At 41.8% G+C, this 12,287-nt stretch overlaps 1 protein-coding gene across 1 annotated transcript in view; it reads right to left on the bottom strand.

The window, feature by feature from the left end:
- Window positions 1–12,287, bottom strand: part of PKP4 (plakophilin 4) — a 253,243-nt gene that overhangs the window by 53,035 nt on the left and 187,921 nt on the right. The window contains exon 7 of the mRNA XM_060106074.1: window positions 1,710–2,262. Within this exon, the coding sequence (XP_059962057.1) occupies window positions 1,710–2,262 (553 nt within the window). The remainder of the gene's footprint in view (window positions 1–1,709; window positions 2,263–12,287) is intronic.

The raw sequence follows: 12,287 nt of genomic DNA, 5'->3' as shown, positions 1-12,287 counted from the left end.
TACAAGGGGTTAATTTATTCAAGTATAAAAAGCATTTACAAATTAAAAAAATAGACAAAAGACCTGAACTCACGGTTTGCAGAAAAGCAATAAAATGGCTGATAAACATATGAAATCATCAACCTCAGTCATTACTCAACACAGGCCACTTAAAACAATGAGGTGCAGCTTTTTAACTGCCAGACTGGCAAAGATGAAACTCTTTGACATCATGCAGTGCTAGTGAAGGTGTAGGGAACATGCGCTCAAACTACTAGTGTAAACAGAAATCTATAAAACCTTCCTGGGGGCAATTTGACAGTATTTCATTAAGAACATATACACACATACTTTGATCCAGCAATTCTACTTCAAGAAATGGATCCCATAGTTACCTTAGTACCTAGGTGCAAATATGCAGGAGGAATAATATATATTGCATCATTGTCTCTAACAGCTAAAAATGAGAAAACCTAAATGTCCATTAATAGCAAAGTGATTAAATTATAATACATCTATAAAATAGGGTCCTAGGCATCCCTTGAGAGAATGAAGTAGAACTCTCAGACATATTAAAAAATGAACAAGGTATAGAAGATATATATAATAGAATTCCAACAGCATTAAAAAAAAAAGAAACACAATGTGTGCACATTTGTATGTAATGTATATACTCATATATGTAATCAAACATTCTGGAAGATACATAAACTGGTGAGTGGGACTGGGTGAGGGTAAAGAGAAGGCTGAGACTTTCACTTCTCAATTCATATTTCCCTGCATAGTTTGAATTTTTTTACCACTATGTACATGTTACTTTTAAAATATAATTTAGAACACTAGTTAAAGATGAATTCATTTTAATCAAAAGAACAAGTCTATACATCATGTAGGATACCCGCCGTGAAAAAACCCTGAAGGAAACAGTTGGACTACCAGTGACCTGGTTGGTGTCTTTCGGACTTAATACAAGTGGCATTTGAAGGTAATTCATAAGAATTTGTGCTTTCCCATCAGGATGCTAAAAATCAAGGCAGTAAGTGAGGAAATCCATATTCTAGTCTACACTATTAGGGAATTTCTTTAAAAAAAAATTTGAACAGACATTCTGATACCACCTTTTAACATATCTTAGGGTTTTGAGTATGGGTAGGCCTAGCTAGTGAAAACTATTTCACTGTGAAAAACCTCAACAAACAGTTTAGAATTCCAACCAATTCTTCTAAAAGGCAAAAAAGTACCTCTTATATCCTAATATTGTGAGGGATGGGGGAAATGTATTCATTGCAAAAGAGGTCTGGTGATATAAATGTGTATAATTTCATGCATTAAAAATTATAGAGCCTGAAAGACAAGTCAGCCTGAAGTCTGCAGTATAAATTTTAAGATAAAAATGTAAGCTTTGGGCCTCCCTGGTGGCGCAAGTGGTTGAGAGTCCGCCTGCCGATGCAGGGGATACGGGTTCGTGCCCCGGTCTGGGAGGATCCCATATGCCGCGGAGCGGCTGGGCCCGTGAGCCATGGCCGCTGAGCCTGCGCGTCCGGAGCCTGCGTGTCCGGAGCCTGTGCTCCGCAACGGGGGAGGCCACAGCAGTGAGAGGCCCGCATACCGCAAAAAAAAAAAAAAAAAAAAAAAGTAAGCTTTTTCCACGTTACATGCTCTGTTTCAGCAATGGTTACATGGAAGACTTTCCCGCTGGGCTTTGTGTAGGGCCGTCCCCTTGTACTCACCTGTCAGGCTGTCTGGCCGAGGTGGAACCATCCTCTCGTAAATGTCATACTGCTGCTGTCCGAATTGTTCCATGTCATGAACAGTCCTTTGCAGTGAAGGTCCCAGATGCTGTGGTACAGCGGTCATCCCTGAGCGTTTGGGGGATAATGACCCCACCTGGCCTTGGGATGGGGAAGCTACTCGAGTCTGTGCATCCGTCAGGGTCAGTGGGGACCCCACTCTGGTGGTCGTTTGGTAATGAGGGGTTGGTCCGTTGGGATTGGAGGTCTGCCGGGAGGTGACCGACCCAATCCGACGTACAGCTGATGGGGAGGTGGGTCTCTGTGCAGAGTACGGAGAGGCTGCCCGCTGAGCAGGTAATGTGGTGGAGGAGTATGCACTGGGGTTCAGTGGTCGGGAGTCGGTTACTGATGGAGAGCCGAATCCACTACCAAGAGAAGTTCTCAGTGACCCCCTTGAAGGAGACACGCCTGTGCTGATAACATAAGAAGGAGACTGTGCTCTAGATGGAACTGAACTAACTCTTCTCATGGCCCGATTGGCTACTGATGGCTGATGAAAGGGGGAGAAAAGAGAATGGTTTATCCAGGGTTGTGTGTCCATTGTCATTACAGCAAAAAATGTACATAGCTCACTACAGAATGTGAATTCACTATTTATTTTAGGCATCTAAGTTTCTTTTCCTTTTTTTGCTGTAGAGCTGGATCTTAATTTTTCCTTATTCTGTTTTTCTTGTTCTACTTTTTTTTTTTTTCTCTTGGTGGTGGTTTAATCTCCAGCTTTCCCCTTCAGAATACTAAAACCAACCAGTAAGGAGAGATCGAAAGACATTTTATATTCTTTCTTCTTTTGTCTTTACATTATTTTACCCTCTGCCTACACATTTTCCACAACACATAATATGCTGTATTGCAAGTGTGAAGGGTCACTGGAGCAGTGTACTTATTTTGTACCCTGCGAGTCAAAGTTTGGCTAAGGTAACCCATTTGTGTAAAACAAAAACAAAACAAACAAAACAAAACAAAACTTTTTCAATATGTTAATCTAGATAAAGCTAGAGCAGTATCTATAACTGCCTTTGTAACTGTCTTTATGGGTTGGCCCCAGTAACAAAAGGAAGGTTCTTTCAAAGTGGAATAATTGAATGTTTGGATAGGGCCTGTGCTCTCAGCTCTCCTCTGTGAGTACTGTATTAGTGCTTTAGCCAAATCTATCTTTTCTTTTAGCTTAAGTGTGGCTGCTAGTGATTTCAGCCATTTCTTTCTGCCTCCTTTGATTTATAAGCTCTTGTCTTAAGCTGGTGGATCAAAAGAGATGCAAATAAAAGCACCCTCAATCTGTTCCAGCAGGAGGAATGCTCAAAATCTCTGGAGTTCTGGCCAGCTGCAAATGACCAGACTGGGAAATGAAGAACATTTCTGCCATGGCTAGTCCTTCTATGAATCCATAGACTTCTGCAAACACTGAGTCTCAGATCCCTTTCTTGATGCAGGACAACAATGAAGAAGAATGGTGGCTGGACTGGGGCAGTGGGTTATAAGCTCAGGACCAAGCTTTTTCTGTATCTCTTAGTGACTACTAGAGTACAGTTGTCATCAACCCCCTTTCACTTTTAGTTGGGGCAATAGAAGAAGAAAAAGGGATGAGTCACGGACTTTGTATACTCTTAGATGCCATAAGAAGAAACATGTTTTGTCTCCATGTGTTATAAGCAGTTGGCTGGCTGAAACACCTGCTCTGAGACCACTTGGGTGCTCAAACTCAACAATTCTGGGAAGGCAATAGCCATGGAAAGGAGAAGATCTGGGGAGGGAAGGGGACTGAAAATAAACAATAAGGCAAGAAAGAGGGAGTTTAAAAATTAGTAGGCAGGAGAACACACAGCATGCCTCAGGCTGTCGCAACATCATGCCGGCCTCTGCCAACGCAGGCTCGCCCTGCATTCCAATTATAACTACCGTACCTCTCCATCCCCCCGCATGAGTGAGCCAGAGCTCCCTAATCAGCCGCTGCTTTAACCCTGTTCTGTCTGGGCGGGAACAGAAGCCTGAGGGTGACCTACACGCAGAGATGGGGCCAAAACCAGAGCTGAAACCCAGGAGCTGTGCAAACAAAGAGGAGAAAGGGAAATTTCTCTGTGCAGCCTCAGGAGCAGTGGATAAAATCCCCACAATCAACTTGAGGTATCCTGCATCTGTGGAATACCTGAATAGACAATGAGTCAACCCAAAACTGAGGTGGTAGACTTTGGGTGCAACTGTAGACTTGGGGTTTGCTGTCTGCGACTGACTTGTTTCTGATTTTTATGCTTACCTTAGTATAGTTTTTAGTGCTTGTTATCATTGGTGGATTTGTTTATTGGTTTGATTGCTCTCTCCGTTTTTTTTAAATTACTTTCTTATTTTTTTACTTTGAATTATTTTCTATTATTTTATTTTATTAATTATTATTATTTTTTATTTTTTTCTCCCTTTTCTTCTGAGCCATGTGGCTGACAGGGTGTTGGTGCTCCGGCCTGGTGTCAGGCCTGAGCCTCTGAGGTGGGAGAACAAAGTTCAGGACACTGGTCCACCAGAGACCTCCTGGCCCCACATAATATCAATCGGCAAGAGGTCTCCCAGAGATAACAGTCTCAATGCTAAGACCCAGCTCCACCCAATGGAGAGCAAGCTCCAGTGCAGTATGCCCCATGCCAAACAAATAGCAAGACAGGAACACAACCCCACCCATTAGCAGAGAGGCCACCTAAAATCATACTAAGTTCACAGACACCCCAAAACACACCACTGGACGTGGCCTGCCCACCAGAAAGACAAGATCCAGCCCCACCCACCAGAACACAGGCACCAGTCCCCTCCAACAGGAAGCCTACACAACCCACTGAACCAACCTCACCTACTGGGGGCAGACACCAAAAACAACGGGAACTATGAACCTGCAGCCAGTGAAAAGGTGACCCCAAACACAGTAAGTTAAGCAAAATGAGAAGACAGAAATATGCAGGAGATGAATGAGTAAGGTAAAAACCAAACAGACCAAATAAATGAAGAGAAAATAGGCAGTCTACCTGAAAAAGAATTCAGAGTAATGATAGTAAAGATGATCCAAAATCTTGGAAACAGAATGGAGAAAATACAAGAAACGTTTAACAAGGACCTAGAAGAACTAAAGAGCAAACAAACAATGATGAACAACACAATAAATGAAATTAAAAATTCTCTAGAAGGAATCAATAGGAGAATAACTGAGGCAGAAGAATGGATAAGTGACCTGGAAGATAAAATAGTGGAAATAACTGCTGCAGAGCAGAATAAAGAAAAAAGAATGAAAAGAATTGAGGACAGTCTCAGAGACCTCTGGGACAACATTTAACACACCAACATTCGAATTATAGGGGTCTCAGGAGGAGAAGAGAAAAAGAAAGGGTCTGAGAAAATATTTGAAGAGCTTATAGTTGAAAACTTCCCTAACATGGGAAAGGAAATAGTCAATCAAGTCCAGGAAGCGCAGGGAGTCCCACACAAGATAAATCCAAGGAGAAACAGACTGAGACACATAAAAATAAAACTATCAAAAATTAAATGCAAAGAAAAAATATTAAAAGCAGCAGGGGAAAAGCAACAAATAACATACAAAGGAATCCCCATAAGATTAACAGCTGATCTTTCAGTAGAAACTCTGCAAGCCAGAAGGGAGCAGCAGGACATATTGAAAGTGATGAAAGGGAAAAACCTACAACCAAGATTACTCTACCCAGTAACGAACTCATTCAGATTCGACCGAGAAATTAAAACCTTTACAGACAAGCAAAAGCTAAGAGAATTCAGCACCACCAAACCAGCTTTACAACAAATGCTAAGGGAGCTTCTCTAGGCAGGAAATACAAGAGAAAGAAAAGACCTATAATAGCAAACCAAAAACAATTAAAAAGTGGTAATAGGAACATACATATTGATAATTACCTTAAATGTAAATGGATTAAATGCTCCAAACAAAAGACACAGACTGGCTGAATGGATACAAAAACAAGACCCATATATATGCTGTCTACAACAGACCCACTTCAGACCTAGGGACACATACAGACTGAAAGTGAGGGGATGGAAAAAGATATTCCATGCAAATGGAAATCAAAAGAAAGCTGGAGTAGCAATACTCATATCAGACAAAATAGACTTTAATATAAACATTATTACAAGAGACAAAGAAGGACACTATATAATGATCAAGGGATCAATCCAAGAAGAAGATATAACAATTGTAAATATTTATGCACCCAAAATAGGAGCACCTCAATACATAAGGCAACTGTTAAGAGCCATAAAAGGGGAAATCGACAGAAACACAATAGTAGTAGGGGACTTTAACACCCCACTTTCACCAAAGGACAGAACATCCAAAATGAAATTAAATAAGGAAACACAAGCTTTAAATGACACATTAAACAAGATGGACTTAATTGATATTTATAGGACATTCCATCCAAAAACAATAGAATACACTTTCTTCTCAAGTGCTCATGGAACATTCTCCAGGATAGATCATATCTTGGGTCAAACATCAAGCCTTGGTAAATTTAAGAAAATTAAAATCATATTGAGTATGTTTTCTGACCACAATGCTATGAGACTAGATATTAATCACAGGAAAAAAACTGTAAAAAATACAGACACATGGAGGCTAAACACTATGCTACTAAATAACTAAGAGATCACTGAAGAAATCAAAGAGGAAATCAAAAAGTACCTAGAGGCAAATGACAATGAAAATACGACAACCCAATACCTATGGGATGAAGCAAATGCATTTCTAAGAGGGAAGTTTATAGCAATACAATCCTACCTCAAGAAACAAGAAAAATCTCAAAAAAACAACTTAGGGGACTTCCGGGTAAGATGGCGGAAGAGTAAGACGCGGAGATCACCTTCCTCCCCACGGATACACCAGAAATACAGCTACACGTGGAACAACTCCTACAGAACACCTACTGAACGCTGGCAGAAGACCCCAGAGCTCCCAAAAGGCAAGAAACTCCCCACATACCTGGGTAGGGCAAAGCGGAGAGATTCCCGCACAGAGGAGCGGTGCCGAGCGGCACTCACCAGCCCGAGGGGCTTGTCTGCTCCCCCGCCGGGGCGGGCGGTGCTGGAGCTGAGGCTCGGGCTTCGGTCAGAGCGCAGGGAGAGGACTGGGGCTGGCGGCGAGAACTCAGCCTGAAGGGGGCTAATGTGCCACAGCTGGCCGGGAGGGAATCCGGGAAAACTCTGGAGCTGCCGAAGAGGCAGGAGACTTTTTCTTCCCTCTTGGTTTCCTGGTGCGCGAGGAGAGGGGATTAAGAGCGCCGCGTAAAGGAGCTCCAGAGACGGGCGCGAGTCGCGGCTGAAAGCGCGGAGCCCAGAGACGGGCGTGGGACGCTGGGGCTGCTTGCTGCTGCCGCCGCCAAGAAGCCTGTGTGCGAGCGCAGGTCACTGTCCACACCGCCCTTCCGGGAGCCTGTGCAGCCTGCCACTGCCGGGGTCCCGGGATCCAGGGGAGGCTTCCCTGGGAGAACCCACGGCGCGCCTCGGGCTGGTGCAACGTCACGCCGACCTCTGCTGCTGCAGGCTCGCCCCGCACTCCGTCCCCCGCCCTCCCGCCCGGCCTGAGTGAGCCAGAGTCCCCGAAGAGGCTGCTCCTTTAACCCTGTCCTGTCTGAGCGAAGAACAGACGCCCTCCGGCGACCTACACGCAGAGGCGGGGCCAAATCCAAAGCTGAGACCCAGGAGCTGTGAGAACAAAGAAGAGAAAGGGAAACCTCTCCCAGCAGCCTCAGAAGCAGCGGATTAAAGCTCCACAATCAACTTGATGTACCCTGCATCTGTGGAATACATGAATAGACAACAAATCATCCCAAATTGAGGAGCCAGGAGTCAGTGCTGTGCCTCTGAGGTGGGAGAGCCAACTTCAGGACACAGGTCCACAAGAGACCTCCCAGCTCCACATAATATCAAACGGCAAAAATCTTCCAGAGATCTCCATCTCAACACCAGCACCCAGCTTCACTCAAGGACCAGCAAGCTATAGTGCTGGACACCCTATGCCAAACAACTAGCAAGACAGGAACACAACGCCACCCATTAGCAGAGAGGTGGCCTAAAATCATAAAGTCTGCAGATACCCCAAAACACACCACCAGACGTGGACCTGCACACCAGAAAGACAAGATCCAGCCTCATCCACCAGAACACAGGCAGTAGTCCCCTCCACCAAGAAGCCTACACAACCCACTAAACCAACCTTAGCCACTGGGGACAGACACCAAAAACAACGGGAACTACGAACCTGCAGCCTGCAAAAAGGAGACCCAAAACACAGTAACATAAGCAAAATGAGAAGACAGAAAAACACACAGCAGGAGAAGGAGCAAGATAAAAACCCACCAGACCTCACAAATGAAGAGGTAATAGGCAGTCTACCTGAAAAAGAATTCAGAATAATGATGGTAAAGATGATCCAAGATTCTATTTCCAAGATCCAAAATCTGGAAATAGAATAGACAAAATACAACAAACAGTTAACAAGGACCTAGAAGAACTAAAGATGAATCAAGCATCGATTAAAAACACAATAAATGAAATAAAAAATACTCTAGATGGGATCAATAGCAGAATAACTGAGGCAGAAGAACGGATAAGTGAGGTGGAAGATAAAATAGTGGAAATAACTGCTGCACAGCAAAATAAAGAAAAAAGAATGAAAAGAACAGAGGACAGTCTCAGAGACCTCTGGGACAACATTAAACGCACCAACATTCGAATTATAGGGGTTCCAGAAGAAGAAGAGAAAAAGAAAGGGACTGAGAAAATATTTGAAGAGATTATAGTTGAAAACTTCCCTAATATGGGAAAGGAAATAGTTAATCAAGTCCAGGAGGCACACAGAGTCCCATACAGAATAAATCCAAGGAGAAATACACCATGACACATATTAATCAAACTGTCAAAAATTAAACACAAAGAAATCATATTAAAAGCAGCAAGGCAAAAACAACAAATAACACACAAGGGAATCCCCATCAGGATAACAGCTGATCTCTCAGCAGAAACTCTACAAGCCAGAAGGGAGTGGCAGGACATAATTAAAGTGATGAAGGAGAAAAACCTGCAACCAAGATTACTCTACCCAGCAAGGATCTCATTCAGATTTGATGGAGAAATTAAAACGTTTACAGACAAGCAAAAGCTGAGAGAGTTCAGCACCACCAAACCAGGTTTACAACAAATGCTAAAGGAACTTCTCTAGGCAAGAAACACAACAGAAGGAAAAGAACTACAATAACGAACCCAAAACAATTAAGAAAATGGGAATAGGAACATACATATCAATAATTACCTTAAATGTAAATGGACTAAATGCTCCCACCAAAAGACACAGATTGGCTGAATGGATACAAAAACAAGACCCAAATATATGCTGTCTACAAGAGACCCACTTCAGACCTAGAGACACATGCAGACTGAAAGTAAGGGGATGGAAAAAGATATTCCATGCAAATGGAAACCAAAAGAAAGCTGGAGTAGCAATTCTCATATCAGACAAAATAGACTTTAAAATAAAGACTACTAGAAGAGACAAAGAAGGACACTACATAATGATCAAGGGATCGATCCAAGAAGAAGATATAACAATTGTAAATATTTATGCACCAAACATAGGAGCACCTCAATACATAAGGGAAATATTAACAGCCATAAAAGGAGAAATCGACAGTAACACAATCATAGTAGGGGACTTTAACACCCCACTTTCACCAATGGACAGGTCATCCAAAATGAAAATAAATAAGGAAACACAAGCTTTAAATGATACATTAAACAAGATGGACTTAATTGATATTTATAGGACATTCCATCCAAAAACAACAGAATACACATTTTTCTCAAGTGCTCATGGAACATTCTCCAGGATAGATCATATCTTGGGTCACAAATCAAGCATTGGTAAATTTAAGAAAATTGAAATTGTATCAAGTATCTTTTCCGACCACAATGCTATGAGACTAGATATCAATTACAGGAAAAGAGCTGTAAAACATACAAACACATGGAGGCTAAACAATACACTACTTAATAACGAAGTGATCACTGAAGAAATCAAAGAGGAAATTAAAAAATACCTAGAAACAAATGACAATGGAGACACGACGACCCAAAACCTATGGGATGCAGCAAAAGCAGTTCTAAGAGGGAAGTTTATGGCAATACAATCCCACCTTAAGAAACAGGAAACATCTCGAATAAACAACCTAACCTTGCACCTAAAGCAATTAGAGAAAGAAGAACAAAAACATCCCAAAGTTAGCAGAAGGAAAGAAATCATAAAAATCAGATCAGAAATAAATGAAAAAGAAATGAAGGAAACGATAGCAAGGATCAATAAAACTAAAAGCTGGTTCTTTGAGAAGATAAATAAAATTGATAAACCATTAGCCAGACTCATCAAGAAAAAAAGGGAGAAGACTCAAATCAATAGAATTAGAAATGAAAAAGGAGAAGTAACAACTGACACTGCAGAAATACAAAAGATCATGAGAGATTACTACAAGCAACTCTATGCCAATAAAATGGACAACCTGGAAGAAATGGACAAATTCTTAGAAATGCACAACCTGCCAAGACTGAATCAGGAAGAAATAGAAAATATGAACAGACCAATCACAAGCACTGAAATTGAAACTGTGATAAAAAATCTTCCAACAAACAAAAGCCCAGGGCCAGATGGCTTCACAGGCGAATTCTATCAAGCATTTAGAGAAGAGCTAACACCTATCCTTCTCAAACTCTTCCAAAATATAGCAGAGGGAGGAACACTCCCAAACTCATTCTACGAGGCCACCATCACCTTGATACCAAAACCAGACAAGGATGTCACAAAGAAAGAAAACTACAGGCCAATATCACTGATGAACATAGATGCAAAAATCCTCAACAAAATACTAGCAAACAGAATCCAACAGCACATTAAAAGGATCATACACCATGATCAAGTGGGATTTATCCCAGGGATGCAAGAATTCCTCAATATACAAAAAATCAATCAATGTGATACACCATTTTAACAAATTGAAGGAAGAAAACCATATGATCATCTCAATAGATGCAGAGAAAGCTTTCGACAAAATTCAACACCCATTTATGATAAAAACCCTGCAGAAAGTAGGCATAGAGGGAACTTTCCTCAACATAATAAAGGCCATATATGACAAACCCACAGCCAGCATCGTCCTCAATGGTGAAAAACTGAAACCATTTCCACTAAGATCCGGAACAAGACAAGGTTGCCCACTCTCACCACTCTTATTCAACATAGTTTTGGAAGTTTTAGCCACAGCAATCAGAGAAGAAAAGGAAATAAAAGGAATCCAAATGGGAAAACAAGAAGTAAAGCTGTCACTGTTTGCAGATGACATGATACTATACATAGAGAATCCTAAAGATGCTACCAGAAAACTACTAGAGCTAATCAATGAATTTGGTAAAGTTGCAGGATACAAAATTAATGCACAGAAATCTCTGGTGTTCCTATATACTAATGATGAAAAATCTGAAAGCAGGGCTTCCCTGGTGGCGCAGTGGTTGAGAGTCCGCCTGCCGATGCAGGGGACACGGGTTCGTGCCCCGGTCTGGGAAGATCCCACATGCCGCGGAGCGGCTGGGCCCGTGAGCCATGGCCGCTGAGCCTGCGCGTCCGGAGCCTGCGCTCCGCAACGGGAGAGGCCACAACAGTGCGAGGCCCGCGTACCGCAAAAAAAAAAAAAAAAAAAAAAAAAAAAAATCTGAAAGTGAAATCAAGGAAACACTCCCATTTACCATTGCAACAAAAAGAATAAAATATCTAGGAATAAACCTACCTAAGGAGACAAAAGACCTGTATGCAGAAAATTATAAGATACTGATGAAAGAAATTAAAGATGATACAAATGGATGGAGAGATGTACCGTGTTCTTGGATTGGAAGAATCAACATTGTGAAAATGACTCTACTACCCAAAGCAATCTACAGATTCAATGCAATCCCTATTAAACTACCACTGGCATTTTTCACAGAACTAGGACAAAAAATTTCACAATTTGTATGGAAACACAAAAGACCCCGAATAGCCAAAGCAATCTTGAGAACGAAAAATGGAGCTGGAGGAATCTGGCTCCCTGACTTCAGACGATACTACAAAGCTACAGTAATCAAGACAGTATGGTACTGGTACAAAAACAGAAAGATAGATCAATGGAACAGGATAGAAAGCCCAGAGATAAACCCACGGACATATGGTCACCTTATCTTTGATAAAGGAGGCAGGAATGTACAGTGGAGAAAGGACAGTCTCTTCAATAAGTGGTGCTGTGAAAATTGGATAGGGACATGTAAAAGTATGAGATTAGATCACTCCCTAACACCATACACAAAAATAAGCTCAAAATGGATTAAAGACCTAAATGGAAGGCCAGACACTATCAAACTCTTAGAGGAAAACATAGGCAGAACACTCTATGACATAAATCACAGCAAGATCCTTTTTGACCCACCTCCTAGAGAAATGGA

This window comes from Mesoplodon densirostris, chromosome 8 (assembly GCF_025265405.1).
Source record: "Mesoplodon densirostris isolate mMesDen1 chromosome 8, mMesDen1 primary haplotype, whole genome shotgun sequence".
Taxonomy (NCBI): Eukaryota; Metazoa; Chordata; class Mammalia; order Artiodactyla; family Ziphiidae; genus Mesoplodon; species Mesoplodon densirostris.
This window is presented reverse-complemented; position numbering and strand designations above follow the sequence as displayed.